Raw genomic sequence first — 26,652 nt, forward strand, 5'->3', positions numbered from 1 at the left:
CAGAACGTTTTCATTCACCGTTCCTGGTGGAATGAACTTCCCACCCCTATCAGAAATGCTGAATCCCTGACAATTTTCAAGCGACACCTGAAAACTCATCTCTTCCGTCATCACTTGACTTCATCTTAAAAAAAATAAAACCTTTGCTTTCTTTCCTTAACCTCTCCCTGTCTAGCTAGTATTTACTCTGAACAATGCCTGAAACTTTGTATTGCAAGCACTTCCTGTGTCTATTTGCCTCTTTAGAATGAATCGCTTATTGTATTCCTCAATTGTAAATCACTTTGGATTAAAGTGTCTGCTAAATGAATAAATGTAAATACATCACAATAGTCCTCATGAAACCACACGATGTCCATCAGTTAACGTCTTGTGAAGCGAAAAGCTGTGCTTTTGTAAGAATCAAATCCATTAAGACATTATTAACTTCAATCCATTGCATCAGGCTGAAATATGAGTGTATAATCCACAATATTGCTTTCACCAGTGAAAAAGATGACTGGTCTGAATCGTGAAAGAAACATGCACAGTTTACAATTGAAGTCCAAAACATTTCTAAATAACATGGGGAGGACTTTGCTAAATTTCTCCAAATCTCTATTGATAAAGAAACAAACTCATGTACATCTTTGATGGCCTGAGGGTGAGTAAACTTTAAGCAAATTTTCATTTTTGGGTGAACTATTCCTTTAACTGCTAATATTAACAAATGAGACCTTATCTAAAGTGTTACCTATATTTTAACAAACATTTTAAAATACACACAGTCTTTGAGCCCCATTGACTTTTAATTCATGGGCATAACTCCCACAAATGTATATGTTCAAAATATTTTCTTTTGTGTTCCACAGAAGAAAGTCATACAGGTCTTGAACAGCATGAGGATGAGTAACTGACAGAATTCTCATTTTTGGGTGAATTTGTCCCTTTAAAACAGTTGTATAATTAACAACTGTTTGTGCCAAATAAATAAAAACAGTTGTCAGAATAATCAGACAGTGACACAGGTGTGCAAAGAAACTCTTTAATCTTTATTACTCATTAAACATGACTTATATTTACCAATAAATACGAAAGAGGAAACGGCATGCAGCTGACAGATCGTTGCTGCCATCTTGCACAACACAAGTTAAGGCATTAAAATTTTCCTGACACTGCTGAACCTGGTGTAACATTGATCACGAAAAACCCGGCCGACGTCACTACTACTTCACCAAAGCGAATGGTTAATAAGTTGTCTGATAACAGCGTCATCTACTTGTGCTCACCAGCAGCAAGTCTCTCAGAGTTCGTTACAGCTTTCACATATGGCTTGATTTGTTGCTTGTTCCTCCTACAAACCGGCTAAGTTAGTGCACTCTAATCTGCCTCAGTGTTTCATAAATTAAGGATGAGACAACGCTCTCATGTAACAGCTCAATGATCTATAGGTTCCCGGTGGATCCTGTGCGTATATCTTAAGTGTTCTTGATACGTCCCTAGTGCGTTGCAATGATCGCCAGGATCTTCTTTCAAAAATGATTTTGCTGCAAATACAAATCATATCAAATTGACTGTAATTAGCAATTAACATACATAAAAAACTGAATGAAGTGTCGACTCATGTGACGTATAACGGTACAGTACTTTGTCTAGATATATCTAATGGGATGTAGACACTAGGATGGGATTCACTACACGGTGGATTCAAGGGTATCAAAAAACAAGTCACTCAGGAAGTATGAAATTCTGTACAATCCCAAGATTGCATATGTTGTCTCTGTATCTTCATGTCTCTCTTCTAGCTTTCTTCTTTTTGACTGGTTGTTTCGGAGACTCCCTGCTGTCATCTGGTTTTTCTGGTGGAGAAAAAAAGAAAAGAAAAAAATTAAGACCAGAAATAAGTTTATAAAGGTAAATGGTAAAAAGATTTTTAAAGGAAATAACTTTTACTGATCACATTGTAAAACAGTGATGTTCTTCATTACCATTTTTGTCTTGTTTTCCAGTACAAATGTCTTAAGAGTCATAAATCAAGATACATTTACTTGAGATACAAAATGGCACGAGAAGCCTTGTTTTCTGAGAAATTTATTAAATTATGAAGTGAGATGATGATTAAAACAAGACTTTATATCTTAGATATAGATATTTGTACTGGAAAACAAGCCAAAAACTCAGAGGAAGATATTCATTTTAACAATGCATGCAACATTTAATGCTATGATGCTTTTATCTATTTAAGATTTAAAAACAATGCATGCAACATTTAATGCCATGATCCCTTTATGTAGTTAAGATTTTATAATCTAATTTAAGACCTTAATTTGTGTATAAGACTTTTATAACCTGCAGAAACCCAGTGAAATGAATGATCTTACAACTTCAAGTCTATATGGTGGTTGAACGTACTTTGTGTTGGTACAGGAGTAGATTTGTCAGTTGGCTCAGGTCCAGTCATTCTCCGTAGCATCTGCACTGGAGCTGATGGTACGACACGTGCTGTGTTGTCTATACGTGGCTGTTGAGAAGTCGACACAAATTTAGGACCTTGTTTTATTGCTAATAGCCAGATGAATGTTGAAAAACATATCTCACCCCTGCTGTTGCAGCTGAGACTTTTCCCGCTGCGCTCTGTGCTGGAGTTGCAACGCTCGTGTCTCTCTCAGCTTTCACCTGCAGCTGAATATGATACATGTATTCTGTGTTAGGTTTGAAGTAACAGATCAGTTATTTGGAAATCTGGTAATATACTCACCTGAGCAGAAGGTCCAGCATCCTCCATCTTTTTCTTCTTCTTTTTCTTCTTCTTAGCTTTACCGCTACCAGGGGCGACTGCTTCGTCTTTATCTTTCTCGTAATCAGACTCCTGTAGAATGGAAAGAAATGAAATATAGGTAGTTTTCATTTTTGGCTCGACTACTTGGTCAAAGGAATGAAAATAAGAAGGAACTTAAAAGAATAGTTCACCTCAAAATGAAAATTCTGTCATCATTTATTCACCCTCGGACTGACCTGTGCCACTTCAGGGACCGGCGGCTCCAGCGGCGCTGCGCTCACAGGCTGTTGCTCAACATAGTTCCCCCACTCTTCTGACGGAGGCTTCCAGTCACACGATTGATCTGCATATGTGCTGTCTTAGGAACACAACAGCAACTCTTAATAAGTCTGTGACTCTAAATTTGTGAGTCAGAACAGGTTTTGGGCAAGTATAGATTTTCTTACTTATTCCAGACCACTCGTCATCCAGTGGCACAGAAGGCTGAGCACTCCAACTCAGGTCAGGCACTGCAAACACAGGGGACTACATGCTTTATCTTCATAGATCTAGTTTTTACACTGAGATGTGATAGATTATGGTGCAAGTGGTGATACTAAACATTATTAAGTGGAACAGAGAAACAGTTCCTGGCTGAATATGAGCAAATCTAGTTTAGTTATGCATTCATTTCATGAATTATGAATAAATTACCAGCAGTCAAGCCACTGAATGAAGCTGGAATATGAGATCCATCCACAATAGTCCATGAGCCTGTATTAAGTAAAACAAACAAAAAATATTATACACCCATATGCCTATGCTCACCATAGCTGAATTTATTTAATCAAAAATAGATAAAAACATTAATATTGTGAAATATTATTACAAATTTAAATAACCGTTTTTTTATTTGAATATATTTTAAAATGTAATTTACTCAAGTGTTGACAATTTTCAGCATCATTAGTCCAGTCTTCAGTGTCACACGATCCTTCAGAAATCATTCTAATATGCTGATTTGCTGCTCAGGGAACATTTCAGTTGTGCTGCTTAATATTTTGTGTGATAGTTTTTTTCCAAGACTCTTTGATGAATACAAAAAGTTCAAAAGAACAGCATTTATTTGAAATAGAAATATTTTGTACCATTAAAAAATGTCTTAACTGTCACTTTTGATTAATTTAATGCATATTTTCTGAATAAAAGTATGAATTCCTTTAAGAATAAAAAAATGCATCTTTTGCATGAGCGCCAAGGCATATATTTGGAGCATGTGCCGCATCATTTTAATAAGAAAGGTATATATTAAAAGACGAACTTGTGATTATTGAAACTTTTTTCAGCACCTTCCATATCTTGGGGCCAGACAGAAGGTTCACTAGTCTGACGCTCGGTAGGAATGGTCATACTGGTCCAGCTCTCTGCCTGAACACTGGCCATCTGAGGAGGAAGCTGCAGGCCCAGATCACTCCAGCCAGAACCGTTAACACTCAGCGTTGCTTCCTCCCAACACGGCGTCACTACAAGACCACAGGAGGCATGATCATTATCAGTGCAAAAAATATTTCTTCAACTCAATCTGTTAACACTGAAAATGAACTGATTACCTTGAGGAACAACAGCGTCTCGTACAAAACTTGCTTCAATTTCAGGTGGGCCAACTAAAGAGGAGGAAAAAATTATGATTTTGATTCTCCTATTATACATCCATGTTATGTACCATAAAAATGATAACAGCTGTAAACATACCCTCCACTTCTCTTTGGATTGGAGGTGTAGAAACAGTGGCGGTAATGGTGGTTTCTGGTTCTTCTGGTGCGGTCTGGACTTCCTCCAGGGTACTAATGGCACTCAAAGCCGTTGTTGCCACTGGGCTGCCTGAGCCATCACCTGGAGCCTTGTCCTTCCGCCGCTGCTGTCGTTTCTCACGGTTACTGACCTTAGTCTCCCAGGTACCTGACAGATTACCATGACAATCATGTTCTGACCTCTGTATGCAAATAAACTAAGTGCTGAGTCACAGCTATTTATTAAGCAAATACCTATTATGATAACACACACGCAAATGTTCATTCTTTTAGTGCAATGTTTTTATCTCTCTATTCCTTCAGTGCAATGTTTTCCACTCGGTGTAATACCTTTACTCAGAGCAAGATGTGTACCTCATACCAGTGCAATATTTCTATAGTAATTATTCACAAGCTATTATTTTCTTATTTATTTTTATACAAGAAAATTGCTCCCATTTCATTCTCCTTATTTTCTCAGTCTATTTATTATGCATATATATTTCTAACATATACATTTCTTTTTTATTCTATGTTTATTATTTACATATGCACCTTAAAGGGTTACTCCACCCCAAAATGAAAATTTTGCCATTAATCACTTACCCCCATGTCGTTCCAAACCAGTAAAAGCTTCATTTGTCTTCAGAACACAATTTAAGATATTTTTTAATGAAAACCGGGAGGTTTGTGACTGTCCCATTGACTGCCAAGTAAATAACATTGTCAAGGCCCAGAAAATTATGAAAGACATTGTCAAAATAGTCCATCTGCCATCAGTGGTTCAATCTGAACTTTATGAAGTGACGAGAATACTTTTTTGTACGCAAAGAAAATAAAAATAACTTTATTCAACAATTTGTCTCATCTGCATCACCGTAGCGCCATTTTGGAGAATATCTGCTGAACGCAAACTGCGTACACTGTTCAGTGTCAGCCGCACAACAAGGATACGCTGTTTTCGTTCAAATCAAAATGTAAATGAACTTAGAAGACGTATCCATGCGGTGCACCTGGTGGACTATTTTGACGATGTCTTTCATATTTTTCTGGGCCTTGACAGTGTTATTTACTTGGCAGTCAAGGGGACAGTCACAAGCCTCCCGGTTTTCATCCAAAATATCTTAAATTGTGTTCTGAAGACGAACGAAGCTTTTACTGGTTTGGAACGACATGGGTGTAAGTAATTAATGGCAAAATTTTCATTTTGGGGTGGAATAACCCTTTAAGCAGAAGCTATTCAATTTCGTTGTATTTTTTGCACAATGACAATAAAGCATTCTATTCTATCTGAAGCAAAATTAATTTTTTTAATAAAAAATCTTAATTTGATTAATGTTATTAATCAAAACATACCTTCATCAGGTTCTTTGCCATAAGCAGATGTAGAGGATTTTTTCTCTTTTGCAGGAGGCTTTGGCTTTTTCTTGTTCTTCTTTGCCTAAAACCACCAGGATCATCAGAATGAGTAAATGACAGTGTTTAATTTTTGGGTGAACTATCCTTTTAAAACTACAGTAAATGTTAAAATAAATTAACCTTGTCAGTCTTTACTTCTGGTAGTTCTTCACCGTCCACCACTTTGGCCTCTTCCTGGGGTTCAACAGCAAGTCCGTTCCTCTGGGCTTTCTGTCAAACATTTAGAAAAATGATGACTTTTAAAATAAAAACCAATAGGAAGTAATGGATGTAAAAGTTTTGCAACGTGTAACGTTTTTCCCTTTCTTTTTTAACGCCATGTCAGCTTATATATGTTTTTCGTGTATGTAAATACATGTTTTGCATAGAACTGAGATGCCTGAATGCAAAATATTAATAATTTCCACCGTGAACGAATCAGTGTATTTAAATGAATCTTTTAAATGAACGACTCGTTTTGTACGTTGGTTTGAATCATGTGACAGCTTTTCATCGCTATCCAATAGCATTCGAGTGTGGGTTGTGAAACGCAATATCATTGGTTGGATAAATACGCCCTTCACTGAACCAGTCGGCGTTTTGAACAAACAACACGTATCTTTCGCGAGAAACCCAAGGTGTGAAAACAGTATTTGATATTAAACACTCATTCTGGAGCTTTATAATAGACGTTAGTCAAATTGTAAAGCTGTTTAATAATACGCTTCTTAATGAATCATTTGAGAAATTATTCAATGACTCGCTCATAAAACACAAAAGCTCTCGCTTGTCTCCATCTAGAGGCGTAACGACGCAACACGCAGTAAACGAATCTAATGTTGAATCGTTTTGGATGCAAAAGAATCGAGTCACTAATCGAGTCTAAGGCAAACCTTCTCAGCGTTCCTCTTTCTGTTTCTTCTCCGGGGCTCATCTGCCTTCTTCACCGTTTGCGCTGGATCGGTGTTGTCGGCGATGTTTTCTCCTGTCTCAGTCCCTGAAAGTCTTTTTGATAAACCGCGACAGACCGAGACCCATAAAATCAGAATGAGAACTAGACCGGCCCAGGCCGTTAAAAGGAGCAGCCATGGGGCGCAGAGATCAGGATTCAAGCCCAAGTCTATTCCCAGCTCAGACTTCAGATAGACGAGGCCGGTCGACAGGGTTTCTCTGACATATCCCGTCATCTGCTCCACATGCAGTGAAGCGATCTCTTGCCAACCCGGTGCCATTGCAATCTAATGAGCGGGCACCGGCGTGCAATCATTCACAAAAACAGCAGTTTGTGATAATTACACGGGAAAATACATAGCTGTGCCAGTCTGCCCCAGAGTGCCACCGATTACGGCCGCTATTGCTGCTTCTATTCTAACATTGGCTGAAGACGCATGAACTGACTCGCAGACAAGCTCCCCTTATTGGGCTGGAGTGCAATTGAGTTTACTTGCAGTCTCTTAAAATAGACTGTGATTCTCAACTATGGGTAAGCTATGTGTACCCCATACCCCACTTCATATGCCAGTGGCCTCAAATATGACCAGGCAAAACATAAAATTTATGCTGTGAAAAAAAAGTATATATATATATATATATATATATATATATATATATGTATAAAATCTGAAAAATACTATTTTTTTCTACTCACCAGTACAGTAAAAAAAAAATCTAAAAATATTACCCATGAAAAAACATCAATACACACCATACAAGACAAACCCAGATGGGTATCTACAAGGACAATACCTCAGCACTCATCCCTGATCAAAAGCTAATAAAAAATAACTGCTTCTTTAATTAATTCAGAGATTAACATATAACATGAATATAACTAGATTTCTGAAAACACAATTTCTGTCAAATCTATAGGAAGCAAAATGATGTAATGTAATGTTGAGTTCTGTAGATGTTATTTATGTTATTAATACATAACTATTTTATTTAGTTTCCATTTTTCAAATCATTTTGTCCTTGCCTGTTTACTGTGAAAAATCTACAAAAAAACTTTAATCACAATTAGTGATTGTGCATTTATCTCAGGATTTCTGAAAGCAGAATAAAATGGTAACAATGTCAAGTTCTGTAATTTATTTCTATATTTATTTTGAAACTTTTCCACAGACTCACTATAGCACTCCTTTGCTGGCTCTACAAAAAACGATTAATGTCATGATTTCTGTCCAGTCTACAGAAGGCAGAATGAAATAATGCCAATTTCTGTATTTTACCTTATTTATTTATTCATTTATTTATTTATTAAGACAATTGGCAACAATATAATTAACTAAACACTATTAAGAATAAACAACATAAATGCAAATACAAATTATAACAATCACATCTGGGCATATAAACGTTGAGTAAAAGGGGCTCCTTCAAGCTGAGTTGCTAACTATGAATACTATAGCACGATATATTGCACATGGGTAAATTGTGAGTTTTTTTTATTCTTGAATAGGGCCTGGAATATAAAATTTTAATATGACATTTTATCACTTATAATTTATCATATGAACGAAGGTGGATTGGGCTGCGCCTGCAGCTCACTAATCAAGCGGCAGGGGGCGCTTGTTGTCTCAACCTGACAAGCGAGCAAAACGCAGAAGAAGAACTAGAATAACGGTTGAAAAAAAAGAGTCCCGAGTTTCAGTGGCGCTGCGGCGGGTATTTGAAGCTCGAGGCCGCTTATACTTTGACTATTGTGTGTTATTGATGTTAGCATCCAGTCAGCGTCTCTCGGGTAATGAAGCACATTATTGTTCCTCTGGGTTGTGTTCGTGTCATTATTATCTTTAGTAAAGACCCTTTCAACCCGTGAGTTAAGGTACGTGGAGTTGTTTACTTTTTTTTTACTGACATTTTAAACTCTTTTTGTTAGCTAACTTGGATACGCGTGCGAGCTAAATGTGTTTGTTTGAAGTAGCAACATACATGGAGCTTGTTTTCAAAGTTATTATGAACATTTCAAAGTTATTTTGAACGTTAAATGACTTTAATGCCTTGTTAATCTGGGTCTCAGTTTCTCTTTTTGGCTGTGCTATAACGTTAACGTACTATTGAAAACTATATAGGTTATATATAGGGCGTTTGTAGTTTAAAAGAGCTTTAAATGTCCTAAATATAAGCAAAACTAGCTAAAATATAGCACTACTAAAATAGAGTTCACTTTGACAACTAATTTATTCCAGATCTAAACTTGAGATATTTTCTGCTGTTTTGCAATTAGGATATTTTTTAATGATTTTGAATACTTTCTACATTTTTATTTAATGTAGATAAACAGTAACGTTAGTGGAAATGATATTTAGTAATTTAAAATATTGTGTAATATTATATTATTATACAAAAACATGATCAAATTTTATTATATAATACTAATGGTATTTTTAACCATTTTTAATTATTATTTTGTAATTTATATTTATTATTTGCTGTGATTTTGATTGCAGCTGTTCTGCCAGATCTTTTTGTTGTTCGTAGTTTTGCAGCACAGTGAAAAGATTTAGGCCTTCTTGTTTGTAGACTTAATATTTCTTATTTTTTTGCTTATAGACCCCTTTTGTGATTTGACAGTGTAGTCTTTTTTTTTTTGTGGATTTTATTCATTAATGAATGCTGTCCACAGGTGGCTGCCACAGGAATGACCACTTCACAGAAATACCAGAACCCCAAACTTGCAGGTACAAATCCAGTGCCGTCTACGGCTAAGCGTATGTTATGTACCTCATAACCATAATAGAGTGTCACATCGTGTGTTCATTGTGCTCCATTAGGACATTCTGACACGGAATGGCTGACACCTGCTGTGTCTGAGAAGTTCCAGAGCCGTTTTGGATGGCGGCCCAGCACAGCGGACAGTGGGGACATGGGCCTGGGTACCTCTGACCACACTGAAGGTGAGAAATCTGAGAGTGTTCAAACATTGTCGTGTCCATTTGCTTGCCTGTTGTGTAATACAGCTGAGTTCAAGACCTCAGTCAGCTCTTTCATCTCAACAGCGGTCTTTTAATTGAAATTGTGAATCACAAAATGGGATTTCCATGTATGGAATATATAGTCAAGGGAAATATAGTCATATATAGTCAGGGAAATTAATGGAATAGTATTCTAGTATGGTATTCCACGATGGAACAGTCATGGAAATTTCTATAATGAATACACATTTTTCTAGTTATGTTTGACTCAGAATCATTTCTTTGGCTAGAAATGGGTCTATTTGAGTGGAAACTGATCTTTATCTAGTAATCATAAAGACTCGAAAAAGCATGAAAAAAATTATGGAAATATAGTTGTCAAATTTTGGGAACCCTGGAAATTATAGTAAATTATAAGTAATAAATTTAAAATGATAAAAAACAATTTTCTCCAGTTTACCGTGACAAACCATGCAGGCTCTCTTTCATTTTTCTGCATTCGAACATCCTGTCAGACTTGATTAAAAAAAACTTTCCGAAAATTGGGTTTATTTGTCATGTTTTTAAAAAAATGTTTTGTGTGTGTACATTTACCCATGTGCAAGAATAAAAATTAATGAAACACAAAATTTAGTGTGGCTTCCCGACGAACATGTATATATTAATTTTAATTATATATTTAGCCACCCAAGAACATTATATATATTAATCTTTAGACATCATGGATAACATTTGTGACCTTCTTTTGACCTTTTATTAAATTTTTTATTGTTTTATTATTTTTTACTTGGCCAAACAAACAGTGGTTGTATTTATTTTATTTACAACAGACATTAACTGGCTGGCTGTTTTTAGATTAAGCTGTCATATTTTTAGTCATGGAGATGTGCTCATAGTTCTGGAACTCCTATGAGATTTAGAGGAGGATATGATATTCCATACCATAGATTCCTCCAGGCGGTGTTGCACTTCCACTGATGGGGGTCTCATTAGGAGGGCCTGACCTGGAGGACTGAATGGAAACTCTGATCCTGGTCTCCTGGTTTTCTTCTGTCTGCCTTGTTAAACATGTAAAGCACAAAGCTTAGCTGTACTGATAAGGTAGTGTATGTCAATTGCCACAGATCTGTATTGAACATGCAGTGCAGATGAAAACATTTCTGAGTGCTTTTGTGTAGCTTATGTTGGCATTATTGTATTGCGTTGTTTGGCCTTGTTTGATTGGTTATTTTTAGTGATAGACTGATATCACTTAGGCTGATTACTGGCGTAACTGATCAATTCAGCAGAGGTTTTTATAACCCTTAATGTGAGTTCCAAAACATGACAACAGCCTTCTCAGTGGTTAAATCATTTTCTGTTTCAGTTTTTAGTAATGTTGTGAAATAAATATTTGGCAATTATATGCTACTATTCAAAAGTTTGGTATTATAATGTTTTATCCGACCAGCCTGTTATCTGGATATCAGTATCAGCTATTGAAAAACAAATTAGGCGACCACTGTCATTTTTGTTGTTGTTACCCTGAAACCCAGATAAGTTCCCATAGTAATAGCAATAGCTAACTGCTTGAGTTTTCTTACAGTTGTGGCACCTAGCAACTAAGACACCCTAATAATACAACTTTTATTTGTTTTTAAACAGCCAAAACGGTGGTGGCATGGAACTTCTTGGCAGCCGTTTTGCTTTAGCGGTTATAAATATATGGTTGACTGTCTGTGGGCTTCTGTGTTGTGATGGTGACGGCTTTGTTTTGCTCTGGGTGTTTCTTGTAATGGCAGAAAGCCTCTCAGCGCTCCAAGAATCTTTCGTCGAACCAAAGAATTGTTTAAACCTGTCCTTAGCAGATGTTCAAAAGAGACACCTGCAGGGCAGACCCTCCTACTGCTGTCTGCCTCGTGACATCTCCACTTAATTTGTGTGTGTTAATTTAATTATTGTATTGATGAACTTGTTTAAAGGCACTTCAGAAGTATTACAGTATTAAGGACTATTAAGCGTGTGTGTGTGAGAGGTGAGCTGTATGGTTAAAGCAGGAGTCCCACACAGACACCTCAGCGTAACATGAGAGTGCTCTATAAATACCGCTAACCTTTCTGTGTGTACGCGCTCCTGCACTAACAGAGCTGTAGGAGAACAAACTCTCATAGCAGGTACACTCACCTTGCCCGAGCTTGACATTAATATTTTTGAAGGACAAGTTGTGGCAGACGGAGTGGGTGTGTTTTAAGATCAGTAGTTTGTCTGTCATTTACTGAAGATGCATTGGGAGGACATGTTTTTTTATGCCTCACCGTTCTTCAATGTATGAAAATGTTATCATTTGATGGTATCTCTTTTACTGCTAGCAAGGTGAGTACTTTTTTTTTTTTCACAATGATTTGGTGTGTGTTAGTTTTCAGAACAGCAACATACTTTTTGCAGTTGTATAATGTCTATATAATTTAAGGATTCATGACTTCACAACAGTGAAGCAAAATGGAAGAGCTTAATTACACACACAAACGCACAGATAGATGTAAGTATGTGTATAAAGGGAGAGAGAGACAGAGAGAGAATCATTTTATTTTATGGCCTTTTATTTTGCTTTATTTTACTTGCTTGAATTTATTAGTGCATCCCAGTGCATTTCTTTTTATTTTAGTTTCAGTTTGCTTTACTTTTATTTATTACTTTTATTTTTATTTGATTTTACTTTATTTTAATCAATTTTGCTTGGGTTATTTGGTATTTTAATTTATTTTCCCAGGGCATATTTTAATATACAGCTCAAATATTACTGAATTTAAGACAAATTCCAGGTTGTCTCCAATTTAAAAATAAAAAAATGGTATACATTCATTTAAATAATCTAGGCATTGAAAAAATGCCATTACTGTCCCACTGTTTCAAATTTATTTGGTTGAAAAGGAAAAAAAAAGTCAAGACTCTTCCTTAAGGACAGGCACTTTTTGCAGGCTCTTGCTCATTTAATACATAACTTGTATTTGGTTTCATTTATTTCTCTCTCCTGTTTTGTTCTAGACATCTGCAGCACTAGCAGCAGTCCCTCTTTCCAGCCCATCCGCAGTCAGATCCCCATCCCCACCGCCCATGTCATGCCCTCCACGGCCGGAACTCTGGCCTCCAAGCTCAAGCCGCGTGCTTCTGAAGAGGGCCGGGTGTCCTCCAGCTCTTCCAGCTCCAAGTCATCCCTCCCCAAATCTGCATCCTCCCCCAACCTGGATGCTCAGCACGATGGAAATTTAGACACGACTGCGGTCAAGCCTGATTGCCTGAGCCGATACCGCAGCCTGGTTAATGGCCTCGATCACTCGCTCTTCCCCTCCGGAGATCAGACGCGGCTGGATGAAGCCCAGGAGTTTGAGGTACCTGCCATGGAGCCAACGCTTAATCAGTCGGCTCTGCTCGGGGGACTTTGCCATGATGTACGGCAACAGCTGCAAATGACCGGGCTTGGGGACAATACAGGCTTGCTGGAACAGACCTATAAAGTGCTACCAGAGGTTAGGGCAGGTCTCAACTGTCCCTTGGACCCATACGGCCAGAGGAACATTCATCCAGGGTCTGGTGCTTCTGCCAGGATGTTTTCCGTACCTCAGGGCCTGCAGACTCAGGCTCTCCTGAGGGACCAGGCCAACACTGGAGCTTATGATCCACTACTGCAGGAACGCTGTGGTGAACTGGCCAGCTGGCAGCAGCAGAAGCAGAAACTCGAGAGTCTGCGGCTACAGGTGGAACAAATGCAGGTTAGGGATCAGCTTGTGTCCTGCTGCATACGAGAAAGGAAAAGGGAACAGTTATGTAATCACAAACCATACTTCTAAAGTCAGTATAAAATTAGAATTAACTTGATTAATTTCAACACATCTGGCTGATTTTATTGTGCATGATTCATCAGTGCACGTTGTTCCAAAAATAGACAGTGATCTTTCATTAAAATGTACTCAGTGTTATTTTTGTATTATTTATCTACAATTTATTAATGATTTCAATTGGCTTATTTTTATGTATTCATTTTAGTTTGTTTTAGTAATTTTGTGCTTTTGTCATTTTTAAAAACATTTTTTTACTAGTTTTAAATTTATTTTTTAAATTTAGCTTAAATTCATTTTTATTTCAGTTTTAGTAATGTTAGTAGTAGTACTTAAACTTTTTTTCTGATGTTTAGTCTAGTTTTTTTCATCTAATATTATTTTATTTTAGCTTTATTTCAAATGAATAATTTTGTTTGTTTGTTTTTTATTAACAAACACTGAATATAGTAGCCTATGTAAAATATAATGCTTTGCCTCTAAAATAACTAGTTTTTAGTTACATAGGGAAAATGTTAATCAATAGCAACACAAGCTAATTTCGCAACAGTAGTAACTGAAGTTGAATGGATATAAAATTAGAGTGCTGATACTGCACCTATATTATTTAGAACAATGTTTGGTGGTTCTGCTATCTTGATTTTTAAGTACTGATATTATTTGAACAATTTTGAAAGGAAATGAAATACTGTATTTAATTGTAAGAAATGATGAGGAAATTGAAGATCTCAGTGAAGTTTATGGCCGCGTAACAGGGACGAAGTACACGTAACACCTTGGGTTCTGCGCAGTCATAATGAACCCTGAAAATCCTAAACAAACCTTTTATCCTGTTACAATTTACTACCCCTATATATCTGTGGTCTGTATGTTAATGAAGTCCGGACACCCCACTGTCTGACATGGCTCTCAGTTTCCCACACCCATTCATACAATTGATGACCATTTGCTCAGGATGTGATCACCCCAAATTGTGCAGGAACAACTTGAATCAACTTTCTTCTTTTCTAAAATAATTAAGCCATTGTGGGCAATGAGCATAATCTATCTATTTTGATAATATATTTATTTTGGAGTGGAATCTGGGTCAGGGTTTTCCATGTTCATGTAGCTAACTTGCTTTATAACAGTATGGAATTATTGCAGAGATGGAAATTCTACTGCTGTTTGTCTGAGAGACAAATATAAATCAATGGACTATCACAACAATAATAATGATTACATGTTCTGTAAATCTTAAATAATAACTGCTATAAACAAACACTGAAACGGCACACATTATGACTGCAAATGGCCATTTTTTTCTTGCTGCAAATTGCAATTATACTGTCAGCTTCATGCCAGGGACATTTTCTTCACTGCATGAGTTTGTAACGGTCCAACAAGCTGTTCCACCTTCTTTTGATTGACAGGAAGACCAGATTTCATCTTGTTTAATATTCAGTGTCAATTGGATACATCATGGGATGCAAATACTGTTTCATGTGTACTTTAAAGATAAAATAGTTATCAATCTTGGCCCGATTGTGTTTTTATGCTTATTAGTTCATGCCTTCCCACCTATTTGTATTGCAGTTAATGACAGGAGGAAGTGGACAGTATGCATCTCTCTATCCAGCAACCTCTCACACTGAGAACAGCAAGTGGGATGCTGTCATTACAGCCAATGAGAACTTGCTAAAAGAGAAAGAACTTACCATTGAAAGGTAATGCCAAGTTTCTCTCATTTTACAAAGATTTTAACATTAACACAGTGTAGTATCTGGCGCATTACAGGCAGAAGCAGCAAATGTCTCAGCTGGAACAGCGTCTCAGAGAGAGTGAGATGCAGGTGCACAGTGCCCTCATGGGACGTGGAGCCCCTTACACCGATGTGTGTCTGTTGAGACTGCAGGTTAGCACACATGCATGCACAGCCTTTTCCTTGCGCTGTATCAAAACCTCTCTTTGAGTTGTCCCTCTTCTTTCCTCTGTGTGTGATAGGAAGCCCAGCGGGAAAACGCTTTTTTGCGAGCCCAGTTCGCCGAACGCAACGACTGCTTTGCCAAGGAGAAGCTAGAAGCGGACCGGAGACTGGGTGCAGTGGAAGCAGAGACGCAACGTCTGAACGAGGTCTTGAAAGAGAGCAGTGAAAAACATGCAGAGGAGCTAAAGAAACAAGAAGAAAGGGTGAGCATATGCAAGCTTCATCATGTGACCTCCTCAACCACATATGAGCAGAATCTCACTTAACTGATGTTTGAATTTTCATCTTGTGTTGTTGCTGTTTACTACAAAGATCCGAAGTCGAGACAAGCATATCAACAGCTTGAAAAAGAAGTGTCAGAAGGAGTCGGAGCAGAACAGAGAAAAACAGCAGCGGATTGAGACGCTCGAGCGATATCTGGCTGACCTTCCCACCATGGAAGACTACCAGGCCCAGCACAAAAAGGTACTGCACTCTGATGGCCAGCCAGCAAAACAAAAGCTTTCTTTCCTGTGGTTTCACAGCAGTTGCTCATAATACTCAGCTTGAGATGTTTCTCTTATGGTGTATTGCCAGACACTATTATAGTATCCACTGCACCCATATACACACATCTGCTCCTATTGTATTCTTTATCTTAAAGTAGCACTCTCCTTACCCTGCTGGCTTACAAAATCCCAAGCTTACTACACCTCTTCTCCAAGACATTCTTTTTTTTTTTTTTTCTTAAATGCAACTTAAAAATTTGTATGTAATTTAATTATCTTGTTTGTTTGTCCATTTTAAATATGTTTATTCTATTTACTTTCTGATTTTTACCTGATTATACATAAAATTAAATAAAATTACTTTCAGAATCAGAATCTCACCATTAAATTACTGTTTGTGGAGTTAAAAAATTTGGGGTCAGTAAGATTTTTCTTTAATCTATTAATACTTTTATTCAGAAAAGGTGCTATCAATTGATGAAAAGTGACATTTAGTGCTTTTATAATGTTTCAAAAGATTTCTAATGATTTATTTCAAATAAATGCTGTCCAATTAATCAAAGAATCCTAAAAATATATCCTGGTTTCCACAAAAAATATGAACCAACAGAACTGTTTTCAACATTGACCATAAAAAAATAGCATATTAGAATGATTTCTGAAGGATCATGTGCCGCTAAAGGCTGGAGTAATGGCTCCTGAAAATTCAGCTTTGCATTAGAGGAATAAATTATGTTTTAAGATGCATCCAGCCTTAGTGAGTGTAAGAGACTTTTTTCAACAAAATCATACAGACCCCAAGTTTTTGAATGGATGTTTTTTTTTTTTAATGTTGCTTATTCATCACCAAGCACTTAGACCGCCGTTTTAAGCAGCTGTTATTCTCATTCTCAGTCCTCAGTTTTAATTCAGTTATGGATGTTGTGTTGCAGCTGGAGGAGGCAGAGGAGAGAACAGCTCAGTTGCAGGCCACTGTCAGAGATCTGGAAGCCAAACTGGAGGAGGCCCGCAGTGCTGTGCGCAACAAAGAGATCCACCTGGAAGAACAGAGACGCAAGGAGAGAGAACTGCTCACAACAGTCACCAGGTAGGAAAAAAACATGCAAGCCCTACTTGCACACAAATGCCCATTCATTAGGTTTTGAAGCATTGCCATGTGTAGGATCTAATATTGTTTGATTTGATTGTGTTTAGTCTCCAGAACAGAGTGCAGGAGAGCCTTGAGGATGGAGTGAGATTGCCTTCTCTTGACATAGAGAAGCTACGAGAAGAAAACACTACCTTGAAAGAGGAGCAACAGCGACTCAAAAAGGTTTTTTTTTTTTTTTTTAATTGGCATTACTTTGCAGTAACAATTAATTTAGCTAAGGGATGCTAATAGTTTTGAAGCATGGCTCTGCCTATTGATTAATATGAATATATGTTCTGTGCAAATATTTTAAGACACTATCTGAATGAATTTTCCTTTTTTTTTTTAGGTCATTGAAAAGCAACTCAGGATAATGGAGCAGCTTGGCTCACAGATCAGGGTAAAGACTACTTTCAGTTTAATTCAGTTTTATTTGTTTAGCAGGTGCATTTACATTACTTTTTATTTTAAACTTATATTTACATTAAATTTTTTTTGCATTTATCAGACACTTTTATCCAAGTGTTGCACTGAATGTTTACATCTGATCATGTATTCCCTGGGATTTGAACCTATGACCTTGGTGTTGCTAGTGTCATGCTCTTTGCTCACTGTTATGAGCACATTAAAACGAATGTAACAATTTGTTTGCAAATCGGTCTACTACTGCTACTACTACATCAGGACTAAGATTTTCTTTTAAATAAGTCTCATCCACCCCAAAGCTGCATTTATTTGATTAAAAAATACAGTATAAACGTATAAAATGTCTTTTTATTTTATTCCTGTGATGACAAAGCTGAATTTTCAGCATCATTACTCCAGTCTTCAGTGCACGTGATTCTTCAGAAATCACTGTAATATGCAGTATGTTGCTCTAGAAACATCACTTATTATTATCAATGTTGAAAACGGTTAATATTTTTTGTGGAAACTGTTATACGATTTTTCCAGGATATTTTTGTTGAATAGAAAGTTCAAAAGAACAGCATTTATTTGAAATATAAATCTTTTGTAACATTTATAAGTGTAGTCACTTTTAAACAATTTAATGCATCCTTGATAAATTAAAGTATTAATTTTTTCCTACTTTTGAATGGTAGTGTAGGTGGAAAAATACTATTCAAGAACCATTAATGGAAACGAACATCATGTCTTTCAGATGGAACCGGTTTTGAATAAGAATTGGTCTTAGAGACTGTAATTAGGTGTAATTTAAGTACATACCTCTCACTAAGAGTCAGGCATCATATTTTATGATCAAGTCTTCAGGAATGTACTTTCAACAGTATCTAGGAGGTGAAGAATCTTTACAAACCAAAGTAGGAGGCTTCTTTTGGACACCTGATATTATTTTAGTGTAGAAAAAAAGTCTGAAGTCTATATATTCAACACTTAGGGCGTGTATTATTATTATTTTTTCCTTCAAATCCACTTAAAATACTAGTCAAAGTATCCTGTGCCAAAAACAGTTGCAGTTTCATTTTTATGAGCAAAATGTTTAGCTAACAGCCATAACATTGTGTGTGTATTTTCTTAGACTCTGGAGGAGCAGCTCTCTCAGGAGGAGAGCAGTAGTCAGGCCCTACGAGAGGAAATGGCAGAGAAAGAGGAGAGTCTGCTGCAGTTACGCACCGCTATGAAAGAGGTTAGAAGTTGACCATAATGCATATTCAGCTCTTTGAGATTTTATAGCACACAGGAGAACTGAGGGTGTGCATGTGTTTGTATTTCAGCTCTCAGCACAGAACCAGGAGCTGATGGAACATAATCTGACACTGCAAGAGCGTCTTCAGGGTGAGGAGGCGCCGAGTGGCCATGGTTTGCTCCCTGTGGGAGCCCGCCTCACCCAGAAGCTGTATGGTGAGATGGCCGCCTGTCTGTGTGACCTCCGCTCCCTCTGCAACGTCCTCACCCAGCGGGCTCAGGGCCATGACCCAAACCTCTCCATGCTGCTTGGCATTGCCTGTAAGTGCGCCCTCTGCTGTTAACAAGCTATAAAGAAGTAGGGCTGCAACAAAGGATTATTTTGACAATCGATTATTAGAACGATTAATCGACTAATCGTCGATTATTTCACTGATTAATCAGTAGACTTTGATTTATTCAGCTTCTGCAATTAGTTAAAATATTAAGCTATACATATTCTAACATAAATAAAGGTCACTTCAGATTTAGAAAAGCATATTATGGGATTACAATTATTATACAATTAATTGGTAACACTTTACAATAAGGTTCATTAGTTAATATTAGTTAACATGAACTAAGAATGAACAATACTTCTACAGCATTTATTAATCTTAATGTTAATTTCAGCATTTACTAATGCATTTATAAAACAAGTTGTGTTTTTTAACATTGGTAAATGTGAACTAACATGAACAATGAACAACTGTATTTTAATTAACCAATATTAACAAAGATTAATACATAAATGTATTGTTCATTTATATTAATTAATACATTAACTAATGTTAACAAATGATACCTTATTGTAAACTGTTACCAATTCATTATACAAATAGATGTATTTGGCACACAAAATGAGATGACCGACAGAGACACTCATTCACCATTTAATTAGCTACATGAAAAAGTAACCGAATAACACATCATTCTGCCTAACATCTCCTTTTGTAAGTCATATAGATAAGAAACAAAATAAAGGTAAGTGATAAGATGCTTTGGATAAACTATTTTACAGTCATGAGCTAGATCAAGCTTTGATCTCTGTAAACCAAATAAAAATTTTCCCACTAATAAAAATATTTTATCATTAGCTAGCTCCAAGCAGAGAGCTGCTTTATAACAGAAAATCAAGTTGTAATTCTAACTGAAAGTGACACTGACTGTGGTTTTTCATGTTTAATACCGTAAAGCTGCTTGAATTAAGGCTATCTATTGCATAAAGTAGGCTACTATATAAATAAACATGATGTGACCAGACTTTACTGAACTGCAGAGCTCAGGCAAACATCCACATTAGTGTTGTCAAAAGACCCGGTACTTCGGTACCAAGTCGGTACTAAAGAAATGAAAACGTCACGGTACCAAGTTGTTTTAAGTACCGGTGGTACCGAGTACCCGGTCAACCCGGTATGCAGAAAACGCGGACGGAATCTCAGAATCCAGTTATAAAAACGGAATTTATAGTTTAGCACAGAATGTCACGGAATTTGTCAAAGTTTAGATGAATTAATCAAAAGTAGGTCATTTCACTTAGATCAAATCGCGATATGGACCAGTATCTGCAAATATTAAGCCGCAAAAGTCGATTCAAATGTGAATCCTGTATGTTCTGCGAGTCTCTGTGTGAATGAATGAATGGCAGAGACCCGCGGTTTTGTTTACTATACACTGAAGTGCGCGTGACGCTCGCGGTGATTTCAGCATCTGCCGTCTCAGTGAGGACATAAATACATAAACAACATCTACAGAACTGCTCTGAGAGTCACTTCACGAGCATTTTACCGTTTCATTGAGTAAAACCAGCGTCAATTTAAATGTATTCACGGCAACCCGTCAAAATAAAAGTTCGGTTTAACTAAAGACTTTGTACCATTAGGCTACTATTATTTAGTAGAATGTATGTGATAGACTACTACTACTACTGTTGAAATTAATAACTTTATTTTTTAAGAAATAATCACTCAATATTTCTTCCATGTGTTAATTTTAATAGTAAATCCCCTTTATTTACCAAAAAATTAAATGTTTAAATTTAATTAATTAAAAGACAAATTAAATTTGAGTGAAATTTGTTTACTGTTTTTCATACTTTTATTACTTGCGGAAAAACTTGAAACACAATTTTAAATAGGTATAAAGAATGGCATTGATTTTTATACATTTTATTTTTGTTTGACTTTATTAATTTAAAAAAAAAATGTGTGTTTTTAATTAGCATGTTTTTGTGTTTTGCTTTGGTACCGAAATTGGTACCGAGAACCGTGGATTTTCACTGGTATCGGTACCGAATACTGAAATTTTGGTACCGTGACATCCCTAATCCACATAGTTGTAATCATATGCATTTTTAACAGCTGCTTTCACACTGCTGTCAGTTTTTGTTACTGAGAGGAAAGCGCGCAATATATATTTGCATATTCATTCAAACGCTGCTCAGGTTTGGATGCATTTTTTCTGAAGCGCTGTGTGTGTCGTCTTCTCTTGAATTGCATCCAGGAGGGCTGAACTACAGTCTTGCGCTACAGCGCCACACTGGTCAAACCGCAGTCTTGCATTAGGTCATATGAGATCAAACGACTACTCGACAACAAAAATATTTGTCGACAATTTTTTATTGTCGATTATGTCGACTAATCGTTGCAGCCCTATAAAGAAGACTAGCACGCTTTCAGATAATGTCTCGATATAACAGACCTAAGTCAGAGTAGTGCTATATAGACCCTTTTTGTATCGATGTCACGATTACGTCACAGCGCTAGCTGGAGGCAAAACAAAGGGAAAACTGGAGGCAGCCAATTCAAACCAGCGCAGATTCGGCTACATAAGGAGCTTAAAAATCATCTTGTTGTGATGTTGGGTGCCAGAATCGACATAGTACAGGCTCCAATTTGAAATGTTATCGCTTGCCTGCTGCCACTGCCAGACAAAAACCGACGACTGTGGTTAAACGCGATAAAACGAGCAGACTGTCACTGGACAGAAACGACCGTCAAAAATGCTTGCGTTTGCAGTGCACACTTCTTATCAGAAAAGGTTCAATAAAGTATTGTCTTTTGATGTTATGAGTGCGTCTAAAGATTTCTTATGCATCTCACGATTATGTCGTGTATCAAATAATGTCTGTGCATGTGTGTAAAACAACAAACTGACGATTTATATGCTTAATCATTTGTAATTGTATTGTATATACATTGTTGTGATTAATTGTGGCAGGAATAATAATGTAGCTGTAAAAATAGTTGCCTGCTGAAATTGAAATATTCATGACTAGATAGTCACGGTGAGTTTGTCTTTACTACACGTTAGATGTGAGCCACTCAACCTGAGGGAATCCTGTCAGATCGACCAAGCTTTGAGTTAAAGCGTGTGCGGATCGGCCAATCTGGTTTCGTCTGTTAAAGTTAACCTTTTCAAATAACAATCGCGGTCCCGGACAGTGAGTGACCTTACATATGCAGGTAAAATCTGATTTTCTCCAGTTATTGTTAAAAACAATCTAACAAACTTCATAGCTAGCGTTAGTAAAGCAGTCAGGGGAATCTTTTTGCCTCCACCTAAGCTCCGCCCACAGAAAAACGTCACTGTTTACTAACAGAAAAAGGGTCTATAGGGCTGTGTTCTGGTTTTCAAATGAAGGCATAAAACATTAATTTAATTTATCTTTAAATTATTGAAAATCAAAGTTTATTTATTTATTTATTTTGGCAAACAAAGGGGGTTTACTATTAAAATGAAAACATGGAAGAAATGTTGTGTGATCATTACTTAAAAAAAAAAAAGTTTTAATAGTAGCCTATTAGTAACAGTGTGTACATTCTGCTGAACAATAGTAATGTATTTCTGCTGCAGTGTCTTCCAAGTTAAACCGAACTTTTATTTTGACGAGTTGCCGTGAATACCTTTGAATGTCCTCATTTAGTGAGACGTCAGACGCTGAAATCACTGCGAGCGTCACGCGCGCTTCAGTCTGTGTGTAGTAAACAAAACCGCACGAGAGCAGACTGCTCTGTACGCTTTCGAATCGCTCTCGCGGATGTCAAACACTGATCATTCTGCACCATGTCGCTTCTAGTCGAACACACAGTGCTGCAGGCTTATTGGCTCACTGATGCTGATGAGATTAACCCCTTAGGTATTGAAATTTGGTACCGAACGACAAGACGTTTTTCCATACTTGATGGTATCGAGGCAATTCGGTCAGTGCCTAAAAAGTATCGAACTTGATACCCAGCCCTAATGCTATATTTAATTTTTGACAGGAATCAAAATGAGGCTGTAGCTTAACATGGCAGAGAGCTTTCTTAAAATGTTTTTTTTTAAATGCAGTAGACAAACTCCATACAGCCCATTTCTTCCACTGAATTAAAAAAATAAAAAGGGAAATTGCAACTTTATCTCTCAATTCTGACTTTTCTCACAATTACAAGTTTACATCTTGCAATTCTGACTTTTTTTCTCAGAATTGTGAGATCTAAACTGTGAGATCAGAATTGCAAGATATTTGCGCGTTTTGAGGGGGAAAAAAGACTAATGTTTTTCAGAATTGCGAGTTTGTCTCACAGTTCTGACTTAACTCACAATAGCATCTTATAAAGTCAGAATTGCAAGAGATAGTAAACTCCCAATTCTAAGAAAAGTCACAATTTCAAGATATAAACAATTGCAATTCTGAGAAAAAAGTCAGAATTGTGAGTTTATATCTCGCAATTCCTACTTTATAACCAAACACTATAGAATACCCAAGATGTATCACGAAGGAAGCCCCGCCTATTGAGCAGATGAGCCAATCGCTAATTGGTAGTCATCGTGTTACTGCAGCTACCGTTAGAAGTCCTGGTTGCTATAGAAACAATCAATGTTCTGAGACATGCGCCTAGGACTGCGCATGCGCACTGGCTGGTCTAGCTTGAATAATAAGCTTTTTTTTAATGCTATTTGAGCAAAATAAACAACTTTTATGAGACAGTTGTCAGATTTCATTGGTGATTTCAAATATTAAATTTAATTGTGAGCTTGGCGAACAGTTTTGGAGAATTTGATGTTTGCCCATTCAAAGAGATAGGAGCTGCACTTGAATGACCAAGTGGCATTTCAAAGATGGCCGCCAAATGACATGACTTGCCTTAAAGGGCCTTTGTTATAACTTGTTATTGTGAGTTTTTATCACGCAATTCTGACTTTATTTCTCAGAATTACGAATTTATATCTCACAGTTCTGACTTTATAACTCACAATTGCAAGTTTAGATCTCAGAATTCTAAGAAAAAAGTCGCAATAACCCTTTTTTTTTATTTGGTGGGGGAAATGGGCTTCCATATAAAAGTTTTGAAAGTTATTTTGAAAAAAAACATGATCTAGTACCTTTGCACAGTACATATTGTAAAGTCTGTAGTCTGTCCCTCACAGTCTGAAAATAATTTTCAGCTTTCAATATTTATTATTTCTCTGTATTTGCGCTATAATGGCTTTTGTTTATTTCTTTCAACAAACCATTTTCATCAAAACAACCCTTGCTACTGATGTTAGAGATTAAAATGTAAATCAAATTGTCTAATGCAAGAGCTTATCACAGTAAAAGTTCAAATGAAATCTAAGTGTAAATAATCAAGGAATGTTTTCATTAAGAATATTTCATTTTATTCAATTTAAATTTTGATTTAATTTGATAAATTGAAATAATTTTACATTTTACATAATTTGACTTCACTTTAAAAAAAATATATATTTTATTTAAAGATGTATGCTCTTCAATTTTGTATTTTAATCATTTAAGTTAACACTTTGATTTAAGAAAATGAATCAAAATTACCAGCACGTGTTTGCTACTTAATTTTAAATCAGAAACGCAATTAAACTTAATGCACATACACGCATCCATGAAGAATATCACACTCACTGTGACTGATATCACCAATTCCTAGTACAGACTGGCGCCTTCTCTATTGTTCTGTTTTAGTTGTGGTGATTACGGCTCAACGGTTTTCACCACGCTCTCCTAGAAAATCAGTATAGCAGCTTTGTTGTGCTATCTGTGTTGTGGCTTTTATCAGCAGTGACTCTGACACCGTGTCTATCTCTCTGTCTGCAGCAGCTCCCCCTCCAGTGGGAGAGCAGTGGGAGGACTGGCTGAGCCCTGAGGGGCTGCAGAAGAAGCTGCAGGAAGCTCAGCAGCTCCGTCGAGACGTCGAGGAACTGAGAACCACAGTCTCTGACCGCTACGCTCAGGATATGGGAGAAAACTGCATAACTCAGTGAGCTCGGACAGTACAGCTTTTGCTCAAATGAGGGTAACTCCACATCACGAGTGCCTTTAAAGACACTACAATCTCTAGTAACACAAACCTTCTTCATGAAGGATTAGCGACACTAAGGACACTAATCTCGCAAACCAGAGGGCTATTTTTATACATAAGATATTTTTCTAAGATTTCGATGACTGTGTGCAGTGGAAAGAGAATGATTTAATATAAACCTTTCCATGTATTTGGGAACGTCTGTGATGAAGTTGACAATCAACTGAAAATATTTAATCTTTTGGTGCAACAAGGCGCGGTGTGTTTTTTACAATGGCAAAGTGAGTGATGCTTGGTTGTGTGTAACAAGAAGACATTAACTGGTATCCATCATCTTACAGTAAACCGAACGTACCACATTAAACATGGAATGTAAGGCTGAGGAAATATTTGGCCACCTCTGGCTGTTTGAAATTACACCAGCAGATCTTGTGTATAAAGTTGTTGGAGAATAGACATTCCCTAATATTATATAATAACCAAAGTTCAACGTGATCAAAGACAGACCTATCAGAACAGTTTCCATAATGCTGTAAAGAGTCTTGGTGTACTCGGTATTATGCAGACCAATAAATGGGGACATTTTAAAGCAAGAGGGGGCTGTAAACATTATATTAAATTCTGGTTGTCTGTTAAATTTAAAAAAGTTCATAGAATACCGTTTAAGTTTAGGATCTCTTAATTGCAGTGTAACTGATCATATTATCTGTATTTTTCTCGAGAATCCTGTGACATTATTAGGTTCTTTGCTGCTGCAAAATTAACACTAAAAAAATGTATTCTTTTTGGCATAATTTGAACTGGTGGCATTTGTTTGTGTGTTGGAGTATTGAGGGGCAGTACTGTCTTGCCAATAAAATAACAGGATATATGATGTGCTCTGTCATAATCCATGATGTATTTGCTGTCTGGTTCATAATTGGTTTTATCAGCTATAAAAAAAAAAAAAAAAAGCCACATCATTGAATCAACACATAAGAGGAAACCAACTGGTGAAGCAAATATTGTATTGGTGAATGTCAAACATTAGAGCAGATGCCTTGCGTTCAGGGAAGTTACCTGTATTTGCTGCACAACATGTCAATGTAAACACTAATTGTCTTTCTTTACAGTAATGTGTGACTGCCGAGGTGTTGGGATTCTATTATAAAAAGGGACCATTATTGTTGGGAGTGTTTTATTGGTAAATTGATTTATTCTGGTCCGGAAACATCACTAACAAGTGTGAATGTAATTTGACAATGCACCAGATGTTTTTTATATTGTAAGATCTCTTTCAGGTTTAACAGAAAACCAGCCAGGCAAACCTTATGCCAAAAACTTTCTAACAACACTAAATGTTTATGTTTATATATATGTATATGTGTATGTCTTAAGCTGTTTCAGTTTTTAGAAATAAAGCTTTGTATTTCAAATGTAACCTTGAATGT

At 36.6% G+C, this 26,652-nt stretch overlaps 2 protein-coding genes across 3 annotated transcripts; one reads left to right on the forward strand and one right to left on the reverse strand.

Annotated features, from left to right (window-relative positions):
- Window positions 1–1,010: 1,010 nt before the first annotated feature.
- mtdhb (metadherin b) lies at window positions 1,011–7,325 on the reverse strand. The gene is made up of 13 exons (XM_058746651.1): window positions 6,819–7,325; window positions 6,067–6,156; window positions 5,884–5,968; window positions 4,490–4,696; window positions 4,348–4,401; window positions 4,087–4,260; window positions 3,452–3,511; window positions 3,205–3,267; window positions 2,995–3,116; window positions 2,738–2,848; window positions 2,578–2,661; window positions 2,392–2,500; window positions 1,011–1,838 (listed from the first exon to the last, which is right to left on the reverse strand). Exons 1-13 carry the CDS (start codon window positions 7,155–7,157, stop codon window positions 1,768–1,770), a joined length of 1,569 nt encoding a protein of 522 aa, XP_058602634.1. The 5' UTR covers window positions 7,158–7,325; the 3' UTR covers window positions 1,011–1,767.
- Window positions 7,326–8,506: 1,181 nt separating this feature from the next.
- cep85 (centrosomal protein 85) lies at window positions 8,507–26,601 on the forward strand. Of its 2 annotated transcripts, none has more exons than XM_058745860.1 (14): window positions 8,507–8,749; window positions 9,551–9,605; window positions 9,699–9,821; window positions 12,864–13,588; window positions 15,230–15,360; window positions 15,431–15,548; window positions 15,638–15,823; window positions 15,933–16,085; window positions 17,041–17,195; window positions 17,303–17,420; window positions 17,587–17,637; window positions 18,778–18,885; window positions 18,974–19,205; window positions 25,021–26,601. In XM_058745860.1, exons 2-14 carry the CDS (start codon window positions 9,566–9,568, stop codon window positions 25,182–25,184), a joined length of 2,304 nt encoding a protein of 767 aa, XP_058601843.1. In that variant the 5' UTR covers window positions 8,507–8,749; window positions 9,551–9,565; the 3' UTR covers window positions 25,185–26,601. The 2 variants fall into 2 exon arrangements, with proteins under 2 accessions (XP_058601843.1, XP_058601842.1); XM_058745859.1 differs by having other exon boundaries at window positions 8,508–8,749; window positions 25,018–26,601.
- The last annotated feature ends 51 nt before the right edge of the window (window positions 26,602–26,652 follow it).

This window comes from Onychostoma macrolepis, chromosome 16 (genome assembly GCF_012432095.1).
Source record: "Onychostoma macrolepis isolate SWU-2019 chromosome 16, ASM1243209v1, whole genome shotgun sequence".
Lineage (NCBI taxonomy): Eukaryota > Metazoa > Chordata > Actinopteri > Cypriniformes > Cyprinidae > Onychostoma > Onychostoma macrolepis.

Bases quoted from the DNA above. Each gene is read 5' to 3' on its own strand.
- cep85 (XM_058745859.1), top strand. From the start codon at position 9,566: ATGACCACTTCACAGAAATACCAGAACCCCAAACTTGCAG. The intron at 13,589-15,229 runs GTTAGGGATCAG...TTTGTATTGCAG, and splicing joins TACAGGTGGAACAAATGCAG to TTAATGACAGGAGGAAGTGG. The intron at 18,886-18,973 runs GTTAGAAGTTGA...TTTGTATTTCAG, and splicing joins TACGCACCGCTATGAAAGAG to CTCTCAGCACAGAACCAGGA.
- mtdhb (XM_058746651.1), bottom strand. From the start codon at position 7,157: ATGGCACCGGGTTGGCAAGAGATCGCTTCACTGCATGTGGAGCAGATG. The intron at 3,268-3,451 runs GTAATTTATTCA...CTGTGTTTGCAG, and splicing joins ATTCAGTGGCTTGACTGCTG to TGCCTGACCTGAGTTGGAGT. The intron at 2,662-2,737 runs GTGAGTATATTA...TATCATATTCAG, and splicing joins ATGCTGGACCTTCTGCTCAG to CTGCAGGTGAAAGCTGAGAG.